Source organism: Anolis carolinensis, chromosome 1 (assembly GCF_035594765.1).
Source record: "Anolis carolinensis isolate JA03-04 chromosome 1, rAnoCar3.1.pri, whole genome shotgun sequence".
NCBI lineage: Eukaryota > Metazoa > Chordata > Lepidosauria > Squamata > Dactyloidae > Anolis > Anolis carolinensis.
In genome coordinates, this window is record NC_085841.1 from 361267314 (window position 1) to 361294894 (window position 27581).

General features: G+C 41.0%; 1 protein-coding gene across 2 annotated transcripts; it reads right to left on the reverse strand.

Annotated features, from left to right (window-relative positions):
• Positions 1 to 418: 418 nt before the first annotated feature.
• lgals3 (galectin 3) lies at positions 419 to 27321 on the reverse strand. 2 transcript variants are annotated; one of them, XM_062968663.1, is made up of 7 exons: positions 27186 to 27321; positions 9866 to 9888; positions 7646 to 7757; positions 7296 to 7603; positions 3008 to 3096; positions 1076 to 1244; positions 419 to 846 (listed from the first exon to the last, which is right to left on the reverse strand). In XM_062968663.1, exons 2-7 carry the CDS (start codon positions 9881 to 9883, stop codon positions 691 to 693), a joined length of 852 nt encoding a protein of 283 aa, XP_062824733.1. In that variant the 5' UTR covers positions 9884 to 9888; positions 27186 to 27321; the 3' UTR covers positions 419 to 690. The 2 variants fall into 2 exon arrangements, with proteins under 2 accessions (XP_062824733.1, XP_008116550.1); XM_008118343.3 differs by having other exon boundaries at positions 7296 to 7757.
• Positions 27322 to 27581: the final 260 nt, after the last annotated feature.

The window sequence follows — 27581 nt, forward strand, 5'->3', positions numbered from 1 at the left end:
GTGTTGGTTCAGTGGTGGCGAACCTATGGCACGCCATGGTGAGAGTGTGTGGTGCTTCCCCTCACGAATATTGCCTGATTTTGGAGAAATGATTGACCAGAAATGGCTGTTCTTGAGTCCATTTGCTGCATTCAAATTTACCATAATCCAGTACAGGATCATAAAAGAGTTAAAAGGGTCGATTTTTGTCAAATTGTCCAAAAACGTGGGTGGGGCAGTTTGAGAATTGGCATGGCATGGCATGGCATGATGTTATACCATTGACACATAGCATTTACAGTGGTATCAAGCCACATTAATTCTGTGTAAATGCACCCCCAATCCAACACTCATACCTTTATATATGACACTGCCTCTCTTATAATGAGAAGAGAGGCAGGTAACAAATGTATTATTATTATATAAAAATGACACCCAGTTTTTGTTGAGCAGGTCCTAAATTTTATTTTTAATTTGCCCTGCAAAGTTAACTCCAGATATTTTTCATATATATATTTTAAAAGCAGCTGTTCACACCTAGGCCGAATATTCTGTTGGTTGCTCCTAACCAGAGTAAAGGCACGGACCCAACTGGATGTAGCTATGTGTTGACCTACATCAAACAATTGGATTCAATGCATCTCCTCAAGTTGGGAGTCACCAACAGGATTCGAATCTTTAGCGTTCAGCTTCTGCGACTCAAAGGTTGGCTTAGATCATGGTTGGGGTGACGCTGGTGAGGGTGATGTCTCCACCGATGCACAGCTTGTTGATCTTGTTCAGCTCTTTGATACGGTGGTTGTATTGCATCAAGTGCGCGTCGTTGACGGCGATCTTCAAATTATCCGCTTCACACAAGATCTGGATCTAACAAAGGATTGAAAAGGTTTAGATAACGTCTTTCTGCATGGCAGAAAGTGGCATGGACCTTGTGGTCTCCCAACTTTATCACTGTATGATTTCAATTTTTTAAAAAATTTTATTGTGAAAATCTTTCAATTGAATGTTCCTGGACCCTGCTTTGGTCTGGGAGAAAGGTGGAATAGAAATGAAACAAACCAACAGGGACCGAAAAGGGAAATTTCTCCCATCTTACCTTGAATGGCTTGCCGGCCTCAAAAGGGAACCTTGGAGCTGTCCTGTCTTCCTTTCCCCATCCGTTGTTCACCATCGTGTTGCAGACAATCACTTTCCGGTTGTCCTCATTGAACCGGGGATTGAAATGGAAGGCGATGTCGTTCCCTTTCTTCAAATCCACCTGGATCCTGCAAAGAAACAAGGAGATGCAACCTGTAACAACCTGGATGTTTTCAAGGAATATTGAAACATATATCTATTGCGCCAAATTGCTATGTGTGTGTGTAAAGAAATCCTTGCAAAGAAATCCTTGCAAAATTGGTTTGCAAAGGGAACTCTGCAAAAGAGCTCAGCCTTTTTGCAGAGGCAAAGCCACGCCTAAAACAATGTATCTATTTGATGGCAGGTGGCTGAGATTGTCAGTTGGAAATCTGAGCTTGTAAGGAGAGCACAGGAAAGTCAGGCTCTCTTGCTATGGTCGAGTAGCTGTTTTGAATATGCTATGCTGTATATATTGATGCTGATTGATTGGTTATTGATCTTATGCAACTACATGGACATTGTACGATTGCAGAACTGTTTATTTGATTTCAACTCAACAAGCAAGAGTGAAGTTCCCTTGTTCTTTTAAATTCCTCTGCCTGGTCTGAGTCTTTTGCATGTGGTGTTAACTGGACGCTACTGATTCCGCTATACACTCACCTGGTAACAATATCTATGAAGAAGAAGCTCATTTTTTACATATTGGGAATATATTTTTTTTAGGCTAAGATTATTTTTAGGCAAATTGTGATGTCACCATAATTGCTAGTTTACAATGACAGAAAGAAAACCCATGAGAGGCTTTACAAAAGAATATGAAGACATTTGTTATTATTTCGTGACATTTGTGTTTTTAATTCTCCCGGATTCAGGGTGCATTTTCACTGTATAATTAATGCAATTTAACTTTGCAACGACTCAACGCTATGGAATTGGAGGAATTGCAGTTTTGTACAATCTTTAGTAATATCTAGGTCAATGATGGGCAACCTTTTGCGCTTGGTGTGTCAAAATTCACCAAAAAATGTAGCATGACTTGGGTGGTGTGTCACTTCAAGAAAAAAACGTAATTTCACAATATGTATAGTTTAAATAACAAAAATATATAATTGTAATATATAACTGTATTTAATAAATCAAAAACTATTTACTACCATTATTTCCATGTACAACAATCTATGGTACCTCTTGCAGTTTTACACGCTGATTTCTTTCTATTGTAGTTTCAATGTAGTCATGAATAATGAATAATACAATAATATAATGGTAATAATATAATAATATACTACAATAATAATAGAATGTGATATATGTAATGTGCATAATTCCCATGGAGTAAACAACAAAACCACTGGACCAAATCACACCAAATTTGGCCACCAAAGGCATTAGCCATCGAATCAATCTGCATGTGGCAGCGTGGCAGCAAAAATGGCTAGTGTCAGTGCTGACACGCGTGTCATAGGTTGGCCATCACTGATCTAGGTCCTCCATTGCATTTTCCAGCAGAAGTTAACCACAGAGTCATTCTGGGAAACAGAAATTCTAATAAAGATATTATTCCAGATTTTTTTTAAAAAAATGCAATAACTTTATATTTGATTTTTCACTTTCACTGTACCCTCAATCCCAAGCTGCAGTGATTGCAAGTTCTTGGTAGTTCAGCTAGTCACCAAAAACCAGAGTCTACCCCAAAATCCAACTAGAAATAAGTTCTGATTCAACTCAGTTCTCTGAGATGGTTTGTGAGATGGTTAACGTCCCTGAAAAGGGGTGAAGAAGAGGGAGTTATTTATCAATTTGCTAAATGAATGCACGGATAAACAAATCAATATATAAAAGAAACAAGAAAACTTCAGATCCAGTCATAGTCCTCCCCTTCCCCGCAAACCCTTTCTCCATCCTTTACTTGTTTGGTCTCTGATTCACTGTTCCAACGATGGTTATTAACAAGCGAGGGACGAGCCCAGAATGAAGAGGTATATCGCAGGGAACCTTCTGAAAAAGAGCACAAAAAGCGAGGTTCAAGTAAACATAAAGACATAATAATAATCTATACACATAATAAAAGTGAAAATCTGTATGTGTGTATGTGGCACGGGTGTCTGTTCACACAGACAGCCTCTGGCCTCCACAAACAGGTTATAGTTCCCAGTGCTGAGGAGCCACGAAGGACATTGCAGGTTATAGCAAGCACATTCCAGTGTTCCTTTCTCTCCCATTTGCATGACTCCGCCCACTGCCTCTCCCTTAACCCTTTCCTATGGCACGCAGGAAGCAGAGAAATTGATCAGCAGCTGAGAGAGGCAAGTTTGGGGAGAATTCACCATGATTTCTAGGAGTTGTAAGGACTGGGATGTATAGTTCATCTACAACCTAAGACCACTCTGAACCCCACCAATGATGCACCTGGACCTAAACAAACAAGGCTCTTTTCAAATAACCCGGGCATCGCTGGGTACCCAAGCTAGTAATACAGTAATAATAATGTGTGCTGTTTCATATTTTCATTATTTGTGGCTTCTAGCTCTCCTTTACCCATCCATTCACCGCTTCCTTAAAATATTCTTGCCTTCCTGTCACTACAGGTACATCTACATTGTAGAAGGAATGCAGTTTGATATCACTTTAACTGTCTTGAGAGTCTAGAGAGTGGACAGGACCTGTCAGAGTATTTGCAGCACAGCAGTAGTTGGATGGAAGCAGTGGAACGCAGAACGAAGAGACACTCAGAGACGTTGGTAAAACTATTTACAAAGTTTTACTGTATGCAGCAATAATCAACACAAACAGACTTGCAGACAACAGACGAACACAGGACTGTTCTGTTCTCCAGCAGAACTTGACTCGAACTCTAGGCAGACAGAACTCAACTGAACTGATGCAATCGGTATTCACAAACACTTGTGTCTGGATACTCCCTAGTTCCAGCCACACATCAAGGTCATCATAGCTTCTTAGCAATTAACTCTTTCCTCACTATGGTACATTCTGGATGATGCAATCAGTTGCAATACAAGCATGGCACAAATTGCATTTAAACACTATCAATGCACAAATCCCACATTAACATGACCTTTATCCTTCTCAGTAAATCCCATATTAATGGCTACTTGCAGCGGTTGTGCTGCAAATCCGTCTATTCATCTTGCAGCCATGTAGACGCAACTTCTGATCTATCCTGGAATCCTACACATGGATTTGTAGCCAGTTTGCCCTTGCGTCACACTGTGGCTGGTATCCTGACAAACATAGATCCATCTTAACGAATATTGATTGTAATACTAATCTCTGCAACAATCCCAAAACAATACATAGAAGTCCACTTCACTCTAATATATAGTTCGGGTTTGTTGACGAGGAGCCAGTCCTCCACATTGACTAGGGTTACAAGCACAGGGACTTCACGAAAGATATATACAGTAGAGTCTCACTTATCCAACGTTCTGGATTATCCAACGCATTTTTGTAGTCAATGTTTTCAATGCATTCTGATAGTGCTAAATTAGTAAATACAGTAATTACTACATAGCATTAATGTGTAATGAACTACTTTTTCTGTCAAATTTGTTGTGTAACATGATGTTTTGGTGCTTAATTTGTAAAATCATAACCTATTTTGATGTTTAATAGGCTTTTTCTTAATCTCTCCTTATTATCCAACATAATCGCTTATCCAACGTTCTGCCGGCCCGTTTATGTTGGATAAGTGAGACTTTATATGTAAGAGTACATCTCTCCATAAATTGCCATGTCTTCCATCATGACTCTTTGATTGAACTGACCACAGAATTACACTGGGTGACCTAGAGATTACTTAGAGATAACGGTTTTATTCAAATCTGTAAATTTTTGCAACTGGGGGACCGTCTATACTGGTTTTTATCTTATTGCAGCCAAAGCCACCATAGAAGCATGGTTTCTCCACATTTCTCTCCAACCATTTGATGACATCCTTAGAATCAAAGTACAGTAGAGTCTCGCTCATCCAACCTTCGCTTATCCAACGTTCTGTATTATTCAACACAGTTTGACTCCCGCTTGGACCCACATCTGTTTCTCTAGGCAGCAATTCTATCTTTATTTGTAGTCAATTTTTTAGTAGTCATTGTTTTAGTATTCAGTGTTTTCAATACATTACGATGTTTTGGTGCTAAATTCATAGTTACTACATAACGTTACCGTGTATTGAACTGCTTTTTCTGTCAATTTGTTGTAAAACATGATGTTTTGGTGCTTAATTTGTAAAAGCATAACATAATTTGACATTTAATAGGCTTTTCCTTAATTCCTCAGCCCTCGGTAACTGACAAGTCTGTTAGGATCCTACGCCTAGGATCAGCCGTGTTTGAGATTATGATGTCTTCATCCTGTTATGCCTTATCAATACTCTGCATTTGTAGGTATTATGGATTTCCTACTACTATGCATTGATGGGTATTAGAGTAGTGTCGCCCAATGGAATAGTTCTGAAACTAGTTTTAATTATTTCCTATTTTTTAAATAGTAACTATGTTTATGTTTTTTACTATGTTGTATTTTATGCTCTTCTGTGTTTGGTACTGAATGCTTTACCTTTATTGGAAATCGCCTGAGTCCCTTTTGTGGAGAAAGAGCGGTATACAAATAAAGTGTTGTTGTTGTTGTGTTAGATACTTGTCAGATGGGACTAATTGTTAGCCAGAGACATGTTACATGACACCAACAAGACACCTGGTAATAAAAGGGAGGTGAGTTACACCTTAATGCAAGGAATGTCTTGGGATCCAAGGCCTTTCTCATGTGAACTAGGGGTACGGAGGGAAAAAGTAATATTTTAATTTATTCACCGATGACCACAGAAAGGTGTAACAAATTGTGTGTCGTGACACGTGAGTATGTCGGCTGCAGTGTGTAAGTGTGTCGCACAGACATAACGAGAAGTGACAAAAATCTTGGAAATGTATGCTATTACCTTACATACCATGTATTTGAAAACATATAAATGAGAGCTTTTCATGATAGATGTTGTGTTTTGTTATTACAATTTAGGGATGTTTCAGTATCTCTTATAAGGGGTTGGTCCAGAGATGGTCAAACTTTGTCCCTCCTGGTGTTTTGGACTTCAGCTCCTGCAATTTCCTAACAGCCTTAGACATGATTTCATGGGAACCTGGACGGGCTTAAATTAGGTGCATTTCAGAGGAGACAACATTGCTAAATAGGAAGCAGTCTCCTGTTCTTGTTTCCAAGTTCCTGGTTCTTGAATTGTAAAGATTCTTGCTTCATGTTCCTGTCTTTGCCTATGTACCTTGGAAGGGTTTACCTGGAAGAGATTCCTGTGTTCATGTTCATGGAAATTACCTTGGAGTATTTCTATGTTTTTGGGTTTCTTGGTTCTGAGATTTTTCCTTGGCATTTTTGAAATACAGTAGAGTCTCACTTATCCAAGCTAAACAGGCCGGCAGAAGCTTGGATAAGTGAATATCTTGGATAATAAGGAGGGATTAAGGAAAAGCCTATTAAACATCAAATTAGGTTATGATTTTACAAATTAAGCACCAAAACATCATGTTATACAACAAATTTGACAGAAAAAGCAGTTCTATACACAGTAATGCTATGTTGTAATTACTGTATTTACGAATTTAGTACCAAAATATCATGATATATTGAAAACATTGACTACAAAAATGGCTTGTATAATCCAGAAACTTGGATAAGCGAGGCTTGTATAAGTGAGACTCTACTGTACTGCGATTGGATTTTGGCTTGTTTTATATATTTCATGTTATCCTGACTTATCTCTTTTGGAATTGAGATTTTTTTAAAATTATTTTCTCAATAAAATTTTTATTACTGGACTACTGAGCTGCTGAACCTGCAGACTGAAAGGTCGCAAGTTCGAATACGGGGAGCCGAGTGAGCGCCCGCTATTAGCTCCAGCTTCTGCCAACCTAGCAGTTCGAAAACATGCAAATGTGAGTAGATCAATAGGTACCACTCCGGCGGGAAGGTAACGGCGCTCCATACAGTCATGCTACTCCATACACATGACCTTGGAGGTGTCTACAGACAACACCGGCTCTTTGGCTTAGAAATGGAGATGAGCACCAACCCCCTTGACTTAATGTCAAGGGAAAACCTTTACTGGGCTCTGGTGTGGTGCTGGGTTAACGGGTGCAACAATCACAAACACACACAAATATACTCCTTACCATTGGAGCAGAAGAGCCTCCAGGACTCCCATATCCCGGTCCAGTCTGTGGGGCAGTCGGCTGTGCTCCAGAACCGCTTGGTGGCTGCCCAGGAGAGGGATACATTCCCGATGCTCCGGGCGAGACAACCCCTGGTGCGCTGGGATATCCGCCTGGAGCCGGGGGACCCCCGGGGTAAGCGCCAGGGGCTGATGGGCCTCCAGGGTATGCGCCCGGCGCTCCTGGGTATGCGCCCGGTGCTCCTGGATAAGCTCCTGGGAAGGCGCCTGGTGCTCCTGGATATGCGCCCGGTGCTCCTGGGTATGCGCCTGGTGCTCCTGGGTATGCGCCTGGCGCTCCTGGGTATGCGCCTGGTGCTCCTGGGTATGCGCCTGGCGCTCCTGGGTATCCCCCCGGCTGACCTGGCCAAGAAGGCTGTGCATTCGGGTTGGGGTTGTTGGACCCTGACAGGGCATCGGAGAGCTGCGGGAGAAGCAAAACAGCATCAGACAATCCATTGCCAGCATTTGCAAGCAAAAACATTTGCAAGACAGGGTTGGACTGCATGGCCTTTGTGGCCTCTTCCAACTCTAGGACTCTATACACATACTGAGCCAAGTTTGTGTCAGAATATTGTAGCACAGCAGTAGTAGTATGAAAAGCAATGGAGCACAAAATGAAGCGACACTTCGAGACGTCAGTAAAAGCAATATACAAAGCTTTACTGAATGAAGCAGTAAACAACACAAACAAGACTCTTGCAGACGACAAACAAACCCAGGACTGATCTGTTCTCCAACAGGTCTCAAACTCGACTCGAACTCAAGACAGACTGAACTGATGCAATAGTTGTGTCTGGATCCTCCCTAGTTCCAGCCACACACCAAGGTCATCATAGCTCATTAGTGATTAACTCTTTACACACTATTACACACTCTGGATGATGCAATCTGACTGCAATACAAGCATGGCACAAATTACATTTAAACACTCTCATTACACAAATCTCACATTGATTTTGTGAGCTTGTCCCTCCAGGTGTTTTGGATTTCAACTCCCACCATTCCTAATACAATTCCTTTATATTCACGTCTTGTGTTCACTATAGTTGAGTCTCCTTTGGGAGACATAAATCGGGGGACAATTATTATTATTATTATTATTTAATATTTGTTATGTGTATTTCAATATATGTATTTTTTCATACATTTTTAAAATTTAATTTTCACACTTTTATACCATAAGAGTGAGGGGGAAAGGGCAAGGAAAGTATAATAAGTTGACAATGGAGTTTTGTTAGTAAGTTTAGTAAGTAAGGAAGGAGGGTATTGCTATACATATTTTTTAAAAATACATTTTAATATATATATTTTAGATAATGTTTATGATGATTGGAGCCCCCCGTGGTGCAGCGGATTAAACTGTTGGGCTGCTGAACTTGCTGGCTGAAAGGTAGGCGGTTCGAAACTGGGGAGCGAGGTGAGCTCATGCTGTTAGCCCCAGCTTCTGCCAACCTAGCAGTTCGAAAATGTGCAAATGTGAGTAGATCAATAGGTACTGCTCCGGCAGGAAGGTAACGACGCTCCATGCAGTCATGCCGGCCACATGACCTTGGAGGTGTCTATGGACAACGCAGGCTCTTCGGCTTAGAAATGGAGATGAGCCCCAACCCCCCCCCCCGAGTCAGACACGACTAGACTTAAGGATAAGGGAAAACCTTATGATGATTATGTGTTGTAACCTTTCTCAAGCCATGAGGAGAGGAGGGTAAGAAATAAAGCTATTATTATTATTATTATTGCATTTTGCATTCACATGGCAGTTTTTATAATAAATTGCTTTGTGAATGCAGAATGCAATCATAATAAATTTAATGTAAACACAGTTCTACTTTTATAAAATTGTGTTACATTAAATTTGCTTTTTAATTACTGTATTTCAATACGAATATGAAGTCAATAAAAAATTTAATGTAACACAATTCTACTTTTATATAACAAAGTGAAACTTTGTTACATTAAACTTGCTTTTTAATGACTGTATTTCAATACTAATATGGAGTCAATAAAAGTTCGGGTATGGTATAGTACGGGATATTGCATTAGGTCGGCTTGTTTTTAAAAGTAACTCTCATGCAACCAGAAACTACATTTATCTGGCACCTACCAATCCCATGCATGCCAGTTAACTGAGAGTCTCTCTGTGTGTATTCTAACCAACATTTCTGTACTATCTCAATTGTCTCTAAGTAGTATATGTACATCTTTGATAGGGAGCTGAGGTTGTATACTGGAGTGCAGTATAATAATATATTTATGTCATCCTCAATTCTAGATCAACTCCATAACTACATAACTAGCCAATAGCATCTCCACAGGGTCTGATAAACACGTAATTAAAAACACAACCATTAGAGAAACAACCAGCACGGATAACATAGAATGTCATTACATTTTCTTTCTCAATAAAGTAGTCAGTACTGAAAGTTCTGCCAAAGCAAAAAAGTCTCCACCTGCTTGCAAGAAACAAAGCTAAACAGGAGGATCCAAAACTAATGCCTTAAAATAATACCTCCTTTAAGAAGCACTTACCGAAAATCCGTCAGACATCTTTCCTGGAGGAGAAAAGGAAAAACAGAACGGATTAATAGAGCACAACATATCCTTAAATGTCACCGGCCCCACCTCAAAGCAAATGAGAGCCAGTGTGGTATTTTAACAGCTAAAGCCACCCTATATTGAGAGAAAGGCACAATAATAATAATGAACAGCAACATAATAGAAATCAATTGGAATTTATTAGCATTTTGTGTTGCTGTGAGTTTTCCAGGCTGCATGGCCATGTTCCAGAAGCATTCTCTCCTGATGTTTCACCCACATCTGTGGCAGGCCTCCTCAGAGGTTGTGAGGTCTGCTGGAAACTAGGCAAGTGGGATTTGTTTGTGCCAGTTGTTTATCTTAGTTGTATAGTTATATCTTGTTTTAACGATATGTTTTATTGTGCTGTTTATGAAAGTGTGTGTTGTTTGTACTTATGTTTGGAGCTAGAAAGGTATATATAAAGATTATTATTATTATTATTATTATTATTATTATTATTATTATTATTATTTATATGTCTGTGGAATGTGGTCCAGGGTGGGAAAAAGAACTCTTGTCTGTTTAAAGAAAATGTGAATGTTGCAACTGGCCAACCTTGATAAGCATTGAATAGCCTTGCAGCTTCAAAGCCTGGCTGCTTCTTCCCTGGAGGAATCCTTTGTTGGGAAGTGTTAACTGGCCCTGATTGTTTCCTGTCTGGAATTTACACAGACAAGAGTTCTTTCCCCCACCCAGGAGAGTCCATAGATATACAAACCGCATTTGCCTAGTTTCCAACAGACCCCACGACCTCTGAGGATGCCTGCCATAGATGTGGGAGAAACATCCTTTGTTGGGAGGTGTTAGCTGGCTCTGATTGTTTCCTGTCTGGAATTCACACAGACAAGAGTTCTTTCCCCCACCCAGGAGAGTCCACAGATATACAAACCACACTTGCCTAGTTTCCAACAGACCCCACGACCTCTGAGGATGCCTGCCATATATGTGGGCGAAACGTCCTTTGTTGGGAGGTGTTAGCTGGCCCTGGTTGTTTCCTGTCTGGAATTCACACAGACAAGAGTTCTTTCCCCCACCCAGGAGAGTCCATAGATATACAAACCACACTTGCCTAGTTTCCAACAGACCCCACGACCTCCGAGGATGCCTGCCATATATGTGGGCGAAACATCCTTTGTTGGGAGGTGTTATACAAACCGCACTTGCCATAGATGTGGGTGAAACTTCAGGAGAGAATGCTTCTGGAACATGGCTATAACGATTGGAAAAATCACAGCAACCTAGTGATTCCGGCCATAAAAGCCTTCGACAACACATTACTAGGAATTGTAGTGTTTAGCAATGGGAAGAACATGATATGAAATGTAATCTGCAGGTTACGAATATATTATTATTATATAAAACAATATGCAAGTGTTCCATTTCTATATATACTGGCAGATGTTTTGCTTGTCTTCAGGTGTTTATTGAGGTCAGAAACGTTAAAGCAGCAAAAACAGTTTGCTGAGAAATTCTGGAATATTTCCGCTGAGGATTATATGAAAAATCCCTAACTTTTCTTCCTCTCTGATCTTACTTCGAGGGTGGCAAGGAATTGAGGACGAAGCTGAAGGTCCAGATGTGTCTTATTTGCTGGAGAGCAAAACAAGGGGAACATCTGGCCTCCAGATGTGCTTGGCTTCCGTGCCCATACCTCTTCTACAATGTAAATGCACCCTCTAACTCGGCACGAAATGTGGTTTGAGAAGTGTTGGATGGAGGAAAGACAAGCTAACAGTGGGCCAAAGAAGGACACAAGGTGGCTGAGGGTTAGACTAGATGACCTTTGCGGTCCCTTCTAAAGAAATGCAACCTCGCTCCATCCATTCAGCGAAGTGCAGGAAGCACGCCCAGTGCTCATCCCATGTCTTTCCTTCTGCGTTTTATACACACATGGCATTGACTCAACTTGGAACAAACTCAAAAGAGCATATTTCGGGTTTTCTCGACACCAAACAGAGCTGGTTTTGTTGAAAAGGATCAATGCACAGCGCAGCCTGTATACAGAGCTTACGACGTAAACAACCAACAAGGCTTTCATGGCAGGAATCACTGGGTTGCTGTGAGTTTTCCAGGCTGCATGGCCATGTTCCAGAAGAATTCTCTCCTGACGTTTCGCCCACATCTATGGCAGGCATCCTCAGAGGTTGTGAGGTTTGTAGGAAACTAGGCAAACTTTGAAATCAGGGCCAACTCACGCCTCCCAACAGAGGATTCCCCCAGGTGGGAAGCAGCCAGGCTTTGAAGCTGCAAGGCCATTCAATGCTAATCAAGGTGGGCAACGGCAACATTCACACTCGCCTCCAACTGGCAAGAGTTCTTTCTCCCACCCTGGACATTATTCCACAGATATATAAACTTCACTTGCCTAGTTTCCAATAGATCTCAGAACCTCTAATGATGTCTGCCATAGATGTGGATGAAATGTCCTTTGTTGGAAGGTGTTAGCTGGCCCTGATTGTTTCCTGTCTGGAATTCACACTTGCCTCAAACTGACAAGAGTCCTTTCTCCCACTCTGGACCTTCCACAGATATATAAACGTCACTTGCCTAGTTTCCAACAGACCGCACAACCTCTGAGGATGCCTGCCATAGATGTCAGTGAAATGTTTTTTGTTGGAAGATGTTAGCTGGCCCTGATTGTTTCCTGTCTGGAATTCACACTTGCCTCAAACATAAGTAAGTTCCTTCTTCCACCCTGGACATTATTCCATGAAAATATAAACCCCACTTGCCTAGTTTCCAACAGACCTCACAACCTCTGAGGATGCCTGCCATAGATGCGGGTGAAACGTCCTTTATTGGGAGGTGTTAGCTGGCCCTGATTGTTACCTGTCTGGAATTCACACTTGCCTCAAACAGACATAAGTTCAGGGTTGTTGTATGTCTTTCGGGCTGTGTGGCCATGTTCCAGAAGTATTCTCTCCTGTATTCTCAATACTTCTGGAACATGGCCACACAGCCCGAAAGACATACAACAACCCTGTGATCCCGGCCATGAAAGCCTTCGACAACAGACATAAGTTCCTTCTTCCACCCTGGATGTTATTCCATAGATATATAAACCCCACTTGCCTAGTTTCCAACAGACCTCACAACCTCTGAAGATGCCTGCCATAGATATTGGTGAAATGTCCTTTGTTGGGAGGTGTTAGCTGGCCCTGATTGTTTCCTGTCTGGAATTCACACTTGCCTCAAACAGATAAGAGTTCTTTCTGGCACCCTGGACGTTATTCCATGGATATATAAACCCCACTTGTCTAGTTTCCAGCAGACCTCACAACGTCTGAGGATCTCTGCCATAGATGTGGGTGAAACGTCCTTTGTTGGGAGCTGTTAGCTGGCCCTGATTGTTTCCTGTCTGGAATTCACACTTGCCTCAAACAGACATAAGGTCTTTCTTCCACCCTGGATATATAAACCCCACTTGCCTAGTTTCCAACAGACCTCACAACCTCTGAGGATGCCTGCCATAGATGTGGGTGAAACATCCTTTGTTGGGAGGTGTTAGCTGGCCCTGATTGTTTCCTGTCTGGAATTCACACTTGCCTCCAACAGACAAGAGTTCTTTCTCCCACCCTGGACCTTCCACAGATATACAAACCGCACTTGCCTAGTTTCCAATAGAACTCACAAACTCTGAGGATGCCTGCCATAGATGTGGGCGAAACGTCAGGAGAGAATGCTTCTGCAACATGACCATACAGCCTGGAAAACCAACCCAACCAGTAAGCCCTTTCTTTAATGTTCCAAGGGATATTTTAATTTACTGTAGCAATAGTTTTTGGGGAAACACAAGCAGCGATTGTCCACAGTTTCACTTCCAAACCGCTGTGCAAATACGAGTCATCGCTCGACACACCCATGGATTTGGCTCCGGGCATCGGACTCTGCTGCCTTTGCTTCTCTGTTTATTTGTCACACAATCCAAGCTGCTGCCATGGTAAACGCCTCTCTCCATCACTTTTGGGTTTGTTGAAGTTGTGGTTGTGTGCATACAAGTGGGTTCATGATTATGACAAAGCAATCACAGGGTTTTCCGAGGCTGACACAGTGACTTGCCCTGGGTCACACAACAGATTTTCATAGCTGGGTGGGGATTCCAACCCTGTTCCCCAAATTAGTATACTATGTAACATGATTTTGGTTCCTGGGTTTATCAATGTCATTTCCTCGTTGGTTTCTATCATAAAAACATGGGAAAGTTTTATTAAACTGCCAAAACTTTGCTTTTGCAGGAGAGACATCCTGCAGCAAATTTTGCTCTCATTTTCCACTGAATATCTCATTGAGACTCAACCAATTCAAAATAAGTTTGTGCCACTAAAACAAAGTTTCTGGAGTAGAACTACTTTCCAAAGTAAGTACAGTAGAGTCTCACTTATCCAAGCTAAACAGGCCAGCAGAACCTTGGATAAGTGAACATCTTGGATAATAAGGAGGGATTAAGGAAAAGCCTATTAAACATCAAATTAAGTTATGATTTTACAAACTAAGCACCAAAACTTCAAGTTATACAACAAATTAGACAGAAAAATTAGTTCAATACGCAGTAATGTTATGTTGTAATTACTGTATTTACGAATTTAGCACCAAAATATCACGATATATTGAAAACATTGACTACAAAAATGCGATGGATAATCCAGAACCTTGGATAAGCGAGTGTTGGATAAGTGAGACTTATATATCTCTATCTATATAGAAGAGAGAGAGATGACAGATAGATAAATATAGATTAGATAGATATGATATATATGGAGAGGGAGAGAGATGATAGATAATCTATATATATAAAAGAGTGATGGAATCCTGGCGACCAACAAAACAAAAAAACTAAACACCCCACAACCTCGAAAATTGACAGCACAACCCATCATCCACGCCTCTAGGTTGATACAACAAAAAGAAAAGAAAAATAAAGTCCTAATTAGAGGGAGAGGAATAATTGTTTTTATCCAATTGCTGCCAGTTAGAAGGCTAAGTTCCACCCACTTGGTCTCCTAGCTACCCACTCACCCAGGGGACAGGCAGGGTTAGGCCTCACTTAGGCCTCTTCCACACTGCCTATAAAATGCAAATTATCAGATTTTAACTGGATTAGATGGCAGTGTAGACTCAAGGCCCTTCCACACAGCTATATAACCCATTTATAATCTTATATTATCTGCTTCAACTGGATTATATGGACTCCATACCTTTACCCTTTACCTTAACTACCACCAATTCCTCAATACTTTATTTCCCATCCCGCCATACTTCGCCACAGCAACGCGTGGCCAGGCACAGCTTGTTATATATATATAGAAGAGAGAGAGATGATAGATAGATTAGACAGATAGATATGATATATAGGATAGACGATAGTTATAGATTAGAGAGATAGATATGATATATATAGAAGAGGGATAGATATAGATGAGATAGATATGATATATATAGAAAAGAGATAGATATAGAATAGATATGATGTATATAGAAGAGAGATAATGACAGATAAATAGAGATTAGATAGATAGCTATAGAAGAGAGAGATTATTGATAGATGAATAGAAAATACAGATGACAGACAGACACAGATAGATGATAAAATATATAGATGAGATTGATAGATATTGTTGTTAAGAAACAGAACTTAATGGTTCAGTAACAAGCCAAATGTTTTGCTTCTGCTCTCCTTAGCTGCTGAAAATAAAAGTGAGCTTGTAGCCTAATTGTCAGTTTAGAGCTATATATAATTTATCCTCCTCCCTGTTTATGTTTCAAGGCACACGATTTTTGTGTTTTCAAAATGTCACAATCCTGCAGAATTACAAGTTCGTGTTCGGCACCAAGCAAATCTCCTTTTATTTTGTCCAGCGATTCCGTCATGTCTCCTGAATTAATGTTTATTGTTACTGACAACCATTCCGTCACTCGGCGGTTTGAAAAATCTCTCGGCTGTATTGTTGTCATACATTTTTTCAGTTATGATTGTTGCAGTTTTATCTGATAGCCTTTCATTTTCATCGCAACTTAGCCAACTTGGCAAATGAAGTGCTGTGCGATGAAGAAATGAATGAACGGACAGTTTCGGAAACGAGCCTGAACTTTGGGATGAAATGATCAGAAAGGATGTGCCAACTAAAACATTGGTGGGAAATATTTCCTGAGGGTAAGAGCTATCTGACAGCAGTGAACTTCTCATTCGAAAAATTGAAATATGCTGGACCTCCTCCACCTCCCAGGGATGTCTTAGTGGATTCCTGGATGAGATCATTTCTTGGGACGCAGAGATCTCAAAGCAATGAAGAAGATTCTGGATAAATATTAGGAAGGACGTCCAGAGAGGTAGGTAGGTAGATAGACAGGATATAAAATACAGATGATAGATGGATGGATGGATAGGTGGATAGGTGGATAGGTGGATGGATGGATAGATAGATAGATAGATAGATAGATAGATAGATAGATAGATAGATAGATAGGATATAAAATACAGATGATAGATGGATGGATGGATGGATGGATGGATGGATGGATGGATGGATGGATAGGTGGATGGATGGATAGATAGATAGATAGATAGATAGATAGATAGATAGATAGATAGATAGGATATAAAATACAGATGATAGATGGATGGATGGATGGATGGATGGATAGGTGGATGGATAGATAGATAGATAGATAGATAGATAGATAGATAGATAGGATATAAAATACAGATGATGGATGGATGGATGGATGGATGGATGGACAGACAGACAGACAGACAGGATATAAAATACAGATGATAGATGGATGGATGGATGGATGGATGGATGGATAGGTGGATAGGTGGATGGATAGATAGATAGATAGACAGACAGACAGACAGACAGGATATAAAATACAGATGATGGATGGATGGATGGATGGATGGATAGAGACAGACAGACAGACAGACAGGATATAAAATACAGATGATAGATAGATGGATGGATGGATGGATAGAGACAGACAGACAGACAGGATATAAAATACAGATGATGGATGGATGGATGGATGGATGGAGACAGACAGACAGGATATAAAATACAGATATTAGATAGATGGATGGATAGAGACAGACAGACAGGATATAAAATACAGATGATGGATGGATGGATGGATGGATGGATGGATGGATGGATAGAGACAGACAGACAGACAGACAGACAGACAGGATATAAAATACAGATGATAGATGGATGGATGGATGGATGGATAGGTGGATAGATGGACAAACGGATAGACAAATAGACAGATACATAGGAAGCTGATGAAGAAACACAACCTGCAAACTCACTAAGAAATTCCAACAAATGCTACATTCAGCAAAGGACAAGAGAGATGATCTCACCTCTACAGTAGTCTAACAACAACAACAAACAAACAACAACAACTTAAGACTACCGTATACCATGCATCTGTGGAGAAGAAGTCTCCATAGGGACCAACAAACACAAATCAAGGGACATGAAAGGCACTGCAGACTAATTCAACCAGAGAAATCAGCCATAGCAAAGCACCTGATGAACCAACCTGGACACAGCATATTATTTGAGAACACATAAATGCTGGACCACTCCAACAACTATCATGTCAGACTACACAGAGAAGCCATTGGAATCCACAAGAAGCATGTGGACAATTTTAACAGAAAGGAGGAAATCATGAAAATGAACCAAATCTGGCTACCAGTATTACAAAAAATCCTCTAAAACCAGGACAATTAATAAAGAACTCCCTGAAAACAGGGGAATTCCAGGCATGAAATAATCAGGGTCAGCTAACAGCTTCAAACAAAGGATACTCCCAGGCAGGAAGCATCCAGGCTTTGGAGTTGAAAGGCCATTCAGTGCTAATCAAGGTGTCCAACTGCAACATTCACACTTGCCTCCGACAGTTCCTTCTCCCACACTGGACATTTCACAGATATATGAATTATCACAATTCTAATTACAGTAGAGTCTCACTTATCCAACATAAATGGGCCAGCAGAATGTTGGATAAGTGAAAATGTTGGATAATAAGGAGGGATTAAGGAAAAGCCTATTAAACATTAAATCACATTATGATTTTACAAATTAAGCACGAAAACATCATGTTTTACAACAAATTAGACAGAAAAAGTGGTTCAATACACAATATTGCTATGTAGTAATTACTGTATTTATGAATTTAGCACCAAAATATTGCAATATATTGAAAACATTGACTACAAAAAACATTGACTATTGTGTTGGCTAATACAGAACGTTGGATAAGTGTAGGTTGGATAAGCGAGACTCTACTGTATTAATGATTCTATGACTATGCTACAATTCTGTGGTGCTGTTACATCCCAGGATTGCTGCTGGGACTGAGCATGGCCTGACAACAGAAGCCATTGCTGCATCTGCACTGTAGAATTAATGCAGTTTAACAGCCTTCCCTCAATGCCATGGGATCCTGGGAAGTGTAGTTTTGCAAGATCTTGAGTTTTCTCTGCTCGTACCTCACCAAAACACAACTCGCAGGATCCCATAACATTGAGCCAAGGCAGTTCATGTGGTGCCGAACTGCATTCGATCTGAAGAGTAGATGCACCCATCTTTAATTCCTGCAGTTCTTATACTCTCATCAGTCAGCATGGCTTTCAGTTACCTCTGTCCCTTTTGGAGACTCTTTCATGCAGAACTGAATAGCAAGAATAAGAATGGGATCCCTCGAGAGGCAGAACCTGAATTGCAGGCGTGTCAGTTCGTGTTAATCTCAGTTGAGTCACCTCCAGCCGCTTCCCAAAACTGGTCTGGCAGCCAGCTTAGAGGTAGAAACATCAGTTACCTCTCAGTATTGTGACTGTAAAGGGTAGCGAGGGGTGCATCTGAACTGTAGAATTAATGCAGTTTGACACCAATTGGACTGCCATGGCCAAATGCTACAGATTCATGAGAGCTCTTCTTTTGCAAAGTCTTAGTCTTCTCTGCCAAGCAGTGCCGGTGCCTCTCCAAACTACAGCTCTCAGGATGCCATAGTATTAAACCAAGTGGTGTCAACCTGCATTAATTCCACAGTGTAGATGTACAAACTACGATCCCTCGTAGTTTGAGGATGATTGTCTTCCATCTTGGGGGTGTGTCCGTAGATGGCTGAAGAAACCTATTCTTAACCCACATGTTCTCCCTCAGTGATGACATCGTTTTCCAGGTGGAAGGCAGTCTTGGTCAGGGTTGGCTTGATGGGCCTTCCTCTTGGCATGTTTCTCCCTTTCGCCCTCCATTCGTGCCTCTTTGAACTCCGCAGCACTGCTGGTCACAGCTGACCTCCAATTAGAGCGCTCAAGGGCCAGGGCTTCCCAGTTCTCAGTGTCTCTGCCACAGTTTTTAAGGTTGGCTTTGAGCCCATCTTTCAATCTCTTTTCCTGCCCACCAACATTACGTTTCCTGTTCTTGAGTTCAGAGTAGAGCAACTGCTTTGGGAGACGGTGATCGGGCATTCGGACAACGTGGCCAGTCCAGCGGAATTGATGGCGTAGGAGCATCGCTTCAATGCTGGTGGTCTTTCCTTCCTCAAGCACAACGACATTTGTCTGCCTGTCTTCCCAAGAGATTTGCAGGATTTTTCTGAGGCGACGCTGATGGAAACGCTCCAGGAGTTTGGTGTGACGTCTGTACACAGTCCACGTTTCGCAGGCGTAGAGCAGGGTTGGGAGGGGAATGGCTTTGTAAACAAGCACCTTGGTATCTCTACGGATGTCCCAGTCATCAAACACTCTCTGCTTCATACGGAAAAATGCTGCACTCGCAGAGCTCAGGCGGTGTTGTATTTCAGTGTCGATGTTGACTTTTGTGGAGAGGTGGCTGCCAAGGTAGCGGAAATGGTCAACGTTTTCTAATGTGACACCGTTAAGCTGTATTCCTGGCTTTGCAGAGGGATTAGCTGGTGCCTATTGGAAGATCACTTTGGTTTTCTCGAGGTTCAGTGAGAGGCCGAGCTTCTCGTATGCTTCTGCGAAGGTGTTTAGAGTGGCTTGTATGTCTTCTTCTGAATGCGCACAGACTACGTTGTCATCGGCATATTGGAGTTCTATAACAGATGTTGTGGTGACCTTGGTTTTGGCTCTCACTCTGCTGAGGTTAAATAGCTTGCCATCTGTCCGATAGATGATTTCCACTCCGGTGGGAAGCTTCCCATCAACTAGGTGAATCAACATTACAGATGGTTTGAAGCATTGCTTTAACCTTGAGCCTCTTCTTCCGAAGAGCACTAGTGCCTCACCAAACTAAAACTCCCTGGAATCTGAGGATGCCTGCCATAGATGTGAGCGAAATGTCAGGAGAAGAATGCTTCTGGAGCATGGCCATACAGCCCAGAAAACTCACAGCAACCCGGTCATGAAAGCCTTGAACAACATATCTCCCAGGAATCCATAGCAGTGAGCCATGGCTTATAAAGCAGTGTCAAGCTGCATTCAAGATACAGTGTAGATGCATCTTTACTTCACATCAAGTTTGTTGTATGCTTAAAAAAAAGTATATAAGTACATTCACCTATAGCTGCTTCTGTGAGTCACTTGCAGGATATTTTATTTTATTGCTGTGGGAGGAAAGAGATAACTTTCCTTGTTGCCTAGTCGCCTAGAGGCAAGAGTGAGTCACCAAAAGGGCACCAGATAAAGGGCTCTTTCTGAGTTGAGCAGAAATATGTACATATATCAATCCTCAATAGCAGCTCAGCGATTCTTCCAAGGGAGGTTCTACAGTTTCACATTGAAATCCAGATCTAGTTTTGTTGACTTCAGAAGGTCCTTGATAATGAGAGTCATGGAAGGGTCCCCTAAAGGCCATCTAGTCCACCCCCTGCTCAGGGCAGGATCTCCAGCCAAAGCATCCCCAACAAGGATCCATTCTTGCTTTTCTTTGGAGACCTTTCCACCTTTCTAAGTAATTCATTCCATTGCTGAACTACTCTGACTGTCAAGAAGTCCCTTCTAACGTTCAACCAAAATCATCTACCTGCCTGTAACTTCAAGCTATTCGACCTGGTCCGATCCTCTTAGGAAGCAAGGAATTTGATCATGTTTCCACCTGGGTTTTCTCTTCGCCAGCTCCTTCAGCCTTTCTATATATATATAAAAGGGTAATGAAATTTCGGCCTAGGACAAAACAACAGAACTACACATTCCAGAAACACTAAACTTGGCAGCACAACCCCTCAGCCATGCCTCTACGTTCATATAAAACAAAAAGAAATGAAAAATAAAGTCCTAATTAGAGGGAGAGGAATAATTGTTTTTATCCAATTGCTGCCAGTTAGAAGGCTAAGCTCCGCCCACTTGGTCTCCTAGCAACCCACTCAGTCCAGGGGAAAGGCAGAGTTAGGCCTAGAATCATAGAATAGTAGAGTTGGAAGAGACCTCATGGGCCATCCAGTCCAACTCCCTGCCAAGAAGCCTCACTTAGGCCTCTTCTACACTGCCTATAAAATACAGATTATTTGATTTTAACTGGATTATATGGCAGTGTAGACTCAAGGCCCTTCCACACAGCTATATAACCCATTTATAATGGACTTAATGTCAGGGGAAAACCTTTACCCTTTACCTTAACTACCACCAATTCCCTCAATATTTTATTTCCCATACCACCATATTTCACCACAGCAACGCGTGGCCGGGCACAGCTAGTTCAATAATAAAAAACAATAATCCTAGGTTGCAAAATCCTAGGTTGCAAAACACCAGTGAGAGAGATTTCAGCATGTCTCAGGGTTGCATCTGCACTGTAGAACTAATGCAATTTGGGGATCCATATGTTGAGAACCACTGGGTTAAACCCTCGTGCCGGCTAGACTGCTGACCTGAAGGCTGGGCTTCTGACCTGAAGGATGGCGGTTGAATCTGCACGATGGGGTGAGCTCCCATCTGTCAGCTCTAGCTTGCGGGGACATGAGAGTAGCCTCCCAGCAGGATGGTAACACATCCGGATGTCCCCTGGGCAAGGTCTCTGTAGACGGCCAATTCTTTCACACCAGAAGCAACTTGCAATATGTTCTCAAGTCATTTCTGACATGATTTTAAAAAACTGCCATGCTTTAACACAATTAGATCATGGGAGTTTGGTGAAGCATTAGCATTATTTGGCAAAGGAGGATACAAGTCCTTGTAAAGCTACAACTCTCATGATTTCTAATGTTTTGAGCCATGGGGTATCTTTTTTATCGTGTCAGAAGCAACTTGAGAACATACTGCAAGTCGCTTCTGGTGTGAGAGAATTGGCTGTCTACAGAGACGTTGCCCTGTGGACGCCCGGATGTGTTACTATCCTGCTGGGAGGCTACTCTCATGTCCCCGCAAGCTAAAGCTGCCAGACGGGAGCTCACTCCGCCTCACAGATTCGAACCGCCAACCTTCAGATCAGCAACCCAAACTTCAGCACAGCAGTCCAGCCGGCACAAGGGTTTAACCCATTGCACCACCTGCATCGAACTGGATTAATTCTACAGTGTAGATCATGCATCCTCAGTTCAGGAGACCCAAAGACATCAATGTGCTAGAATTTTAAAAGCCATTGGTCTTAAGTGCATATCTTTCATCTTCTTTGAACTGCATCCTGGCATCAATACTCTTTTCAAAACCAAACCCAGACGTGCCTGGGCTTTCCTCCCAGGTGCAAATAATACCTTCACAGAAGGAGAGTCAGAGGTAATAGCACGTCTCTTAGGACATCCAATATTTAGGCAACAAAAGCCTCACTTCAGAGACCCAAAAGAGGAATTATCTCTTTTGCTTTTCAACCTAGTTAGAGCAGATTGGCAAGACTTTTGGTTCGCTCAGTTTCTCTGTCCACATAAAGCCAGACGTGCCTTTTAAATATATTTTTTTTGCTGTTTATGGCCATTTAAAAAAAATGTTTTTCCTCACTGAAATATTATTAAAAGTGACTCATAGCTTGCGCATGACTGGACTGGCTGCCTTGCTGATTCCTTTTTCTTTCTTGGCTACATCTTGAGCAATCCCTGAAGAAGGGCCTCTCAAAATGCTTCTCCAAAAAATAAAGTTATAGCAAGGAGTAAAACTGCAGCAATAAGGTCACTTTAATAGCAGTTTCCTACCAATGGAAAACTTTTGGAACTTATGTAACTTATTGCAAAGTTGTTATTTGGAAGCCCTGGGTTGCATGAGATATTGAGTGCATCTACACTGAAGAATTAATGCAGTTTAGCACTGCTCTAACTGTCATGGCTCAATAAGATCATGGGAGCTGTAGTTTTGCAAGGTCAGTAGCTTAGCCTTCTCTGCCAAAGAGAAGCCCTCCAAACTGCAACTCCCATGAGTCCGTAGCATTGATCTATGGCCGTTAAAGTAGCACAAAACTGCATTAATTCCACAGTGTAGATGCATCTATTAACTCTGGGAACCAGATCATATACTGTATAGTTACACCAACAAAATAACATTGATAGCATTATGTCAGTATCACTACTCCCTCCTCTCATTTTCTTACTTTTCAAATGCAATTTCATTAGGTCCAACTTGTAATTACATTAGAGTCTCACTTATCCAACATAAACGGGCCGGCAGAATGTTGGATAAGCGAATATGTTGGATAATAAGGAGACATTAAGGAAAAGCCTATTAAACATCAAATTAGGTTATGATTTTACAAATTATGCACCAAAACATCATGTTAGACAACAAATTTGGCAGAAAAAGTAGTTCAATATGCAGTAATGCTATGTAGTAATTACTGTATTTATGAATTTAGCACCAAAATATCACGATATATTGAAAACATTGACTACAAAAATGCGTTGGATAATCCAGAACGTTGGATAAGCGAGTGTTGGATAAGTGAGACTCTACTGTATTTACAAAACCACAGAACTGCATGGGGACCCTGCAAGGCCATCTAGTCTAACCCTTGCTATGTTTGGAAAAGTTACTTTTTTGGACTACAATTCTAGGAATCATGCAGCAAACATGCTGGATGGGGATATTGCAAACCTTGTTTTTTTGCAAACATCTTCCTCTTCTAGCTTGATGTTTAGGTTGTTCCTATATTTGTGCTGTATTTATGTTTTGCTTTCTAGTGTTATTGTTTCCCGTGGCTGTTTGTCAACCAAGGTGTTTTGCAAACATTAGAAACGTTGGCAGCAAACTTCTAGACGTCTAAATATTCACATTTTAATGATACGTTCCTTGGGGCACAACCCTACTTTGCTTTATTTGATCTTTCTATTACTGTAAAACAAATCCACTTCTTTTCCCTGTTGCTTTTTGGAACATTTCATAGCAAGATAATTAGATAGCGAGACAGATAAATTAAATAGATATATGTTGCCCATGGGGATGGATGGAAACTCTGTCTTCCAAAATCCATGGCTTCGTTGGAATAATAATAATAATAATAATAATAATAAGAAGAAGAAGAAGAAGAAGAAGAACAACAACAACAACAACAACAACAACAACAACTCAAATTATACTGTCATTGTTGATGTAAGATGAACCGATGACTGGGGGTTTCTTCTGGGCAAGATTTACTGTATATACTCGAGTATAAACCTAGTTTTTCAGCCCTTTTTTTAAGACTGAAAAAGCCCCCCTTGACTTATACTCGGGTGAGAGTCCTGGTTGGCTTATATTTGGGTCAGCTTATACTCGAGAATATATGATACATTTATTATTTTCTTCTATTATTATTGGCATTATTACATTTATTATTTTTCTCTATTATTGTTGCTACTATTACATTTATTTTACTCTATTTTTATTATTATTAATACATTTATTATTTCACTCTGATCTTATTATTATTATTACATTTATTATTTTACTTTATTGTTATTAAAATGATACATAAGCACATTTACATTGAAGAAGATGAGGATAATGATTTAATCAGAGTTGGAAAGTCATCTTAAATTTGAGTTTTATGTAAATATTCAAAAACATTTAACCTACTGATACCTCAATTAATGTAATTTTATTGGTATCTATTTTTATTTCTGAAATTTACCACTCTCGGCTTATACTTGAGTCAACATTTTCCCAGGTTTTTTTGTGGTAAAATTAGGTGCCACGGCTTATATTCGGGTCGGCTTATACTCAAGTATATACGGTATGTGTTTGTGAATGGTAGAAATGTATATGGTAATGTATGTATTGTTGGAAAAACTGTTTATGGATATATTGGTTTGTGTCTATATGTTAGTTTGTGTCTATATATTTACGCCTGTTTATAATATTCTAATAAAAGGCACGTGAGAGGGAAAATCCCCTTTTAGAATCATAGAATTGGAAGAAACTTCATGGGCCGTCCAGTCCAACCCCATTCTGCCAAAAAGCAGGAAAATCACATTCAAAGCACCCCCAACAGATGGCCATCCAGCCTCTGTTTCAAAGCCTCCAAAGAAGGAGCCTCCACCACACTCTGCGGCAGAGAGTTCCACTGCTGAACAGCTCTGCAAAGCCATGAAAGGAGAAAGGAACTCTCCCGAGTATTAAACCTTTAACAAGGGGAAAGATGACCAACATGGTGCAAGATATGGAAACTATGAATCCCAATGAGAAGAGGCTTATTAGAGGGAGTTGGAGAGGTTTGGCTTGAAGAAAAGAAGGCTGAAAGGGGAGCATGAGAGCCAGGTTTAAATATTGGAAGCTTGCAATGGATTTAGAAGCAGGAAAAGAGATTCATAGAATCATAGAATAATAGAGTCGGAAGAGACCACATGGGCCTCCTAGTCCAACCCTTGCCTTGCACGGAAAGCACAATCAAGGTATCCCTAACAGATGGCCATCCAGCCTCTGGTTAAAAGCTTCCAATGGACTCTGAGGCAGAGAGTTCCACTGCTGAACAGCTCTTCTTACAGTTAGAAATTTCTTCCTAATGTTCAGGTGGAATCTCCTTTCCTGTCATTTGAACCCATTACTCCGAGTCCTAGTTTCAGGGGCAGCAGAAAACAAGCCTATTCCCTCTTCCTTATGACAGCCTTTCACATAAAATAATAATAATAATAATAATAACTGCAAAAGGCCAACTGCAAAAGGCCACCCAACTGGGATCTGCACACATCATCAGAAAATACATCACACAGTCCTAGACACTTGAGAAGTGTTCGACTTGTGGTTTTGCGAAACGAAATCCAGCATATCTATCTTGTTTGCTGTGCCATACAACGTCGTTGTGTTGATAATAATAATAATAATAATAAACTTTATTTATACCCCGCCACCATCTCCCCAACGGGGACTCGGGGAGGCTTACATGGGGCCATGCCCAGAACAATACAATATAACAAAATATAATAGAACAACAAATCATAGCACATTAAACAACACAATAAAAGAAAATATACACTACATTAAACAAGATCAAAAGAACAATACAGTAGAGTCTCACTTATTCAAGCTAAACGGGCCGGCTGAAGCTTGGATAAGCGAATATCTTGGATAATAAGGAGGGATTGAGGAAAAGCCTATTAAACATCAAATTAGGTTATGATTTTACAAATTAAGCACCAAAACATCATGTTATACAACAAATTTGACAGAAAAAAGTAGTTCAGTACTCGGTAATGTTATGTTGTAATTACTGTATTTACGAATTTAGCACCAAAATATATTGAAAACATTGACTACAAAAATGGCTTGGATAATCCAGAAGCTTGGATAAGTGAGACTCTCATGTCTCTTCTCAATCTTCTCTTCTGCAGGCTAAGCATGCCCAGCTCTTTAAGGACTTATTCTCCAGATCTTTGATCCTTTTAGTTTTGATCCTCATAGGACTTATTCTCCAGATCTTATTATCCAGATCTTATTATCTTATTCTCCAGATCTTTGATCCTTTTAGTTTTGATCCTCATAGGACTTATTCTCCAGATCTTTGATCCTTTTAGTCACCCTCCTCTGGACACCTTCCAGCTTAGAGTCAATCTTTGTTTTGAACTATGATGCCCAGAATTGGACACAGTGTGATTCCAGGATGCTAGAACTTCTAACTATAATGCAGGCATGGGCAAGCTTGGGCCCTCCAGGTGTTTTGGACTTCAACTCCCACCATTCCTAGCAGCCTACCGGCTGCTAGGAATGGTGGGAGTTGAAGTCCAAAACACCTGGAGGGCCCAAGCTTGCCCATGCCTGCATTAATGATACAAGAGTTGCCAAAACCAGGGAAGCAAAAGGAGCCTTTCTCAGACTTGAATCTGCAAATTCTGGAGAAATGCGACTTTTTTCGGGTTGGAAACCCAGACCCCAAGAAGCCAATCCCTCTCCTCCTTTTCTCCTTACCTGGGTGGGTCTACACCTGGGTGTCTCTCAGTAGCCAAAGAGCCTTCCTCGGTGGCCAAAGACAGGCTGAAGCAACAGGGAAGGGCTGGAGGCGCTCAAATAGCCAAGCCCCACCCGAGAGGAGGAGGAGGAGGAGCTCACCCAGATGCAGAGGAGGAGATTCAGGGGTAAAGTGGCCTCTCTCCAATGCCTGGCTCCAAAGAGACCAGCTTCTGCCTTTGAACCACCCAATGGCTAGGTCCCTGCAAAGGGAAAGGTAAGCCTTCAGGCTTTGCGACAAGGAAAAACTTCTTTCTGAACCCATTCTTCAAGTGTGGCACCAAAATGAACTTCTCTCTGGTCGTGGCTAATGGCACCTATGCAACACGATTTTTGTTCCTGGGTTATCGAAATCAT

Excerpts from the sequence above, each read along its gene's own strand:
- lgals3 (XM_008118343.3), bottom strand. Across the intron at positions 3,097-7,295 it reads GAGGCTCTTCTGCTCCAATG|AAGGTTCCCTGCGATATACC; the intron begins GTAAGGAGTATA and ends GCTCTTTTTCAG. Across the intron at positions 847-1,075 it reads AGGCCGGCAAGCCATTCAAG|ATCCAGATCTTGTGTGAAGC; the intron begins GTAAGATGGGAG and ends ATCCTTTGTTAG.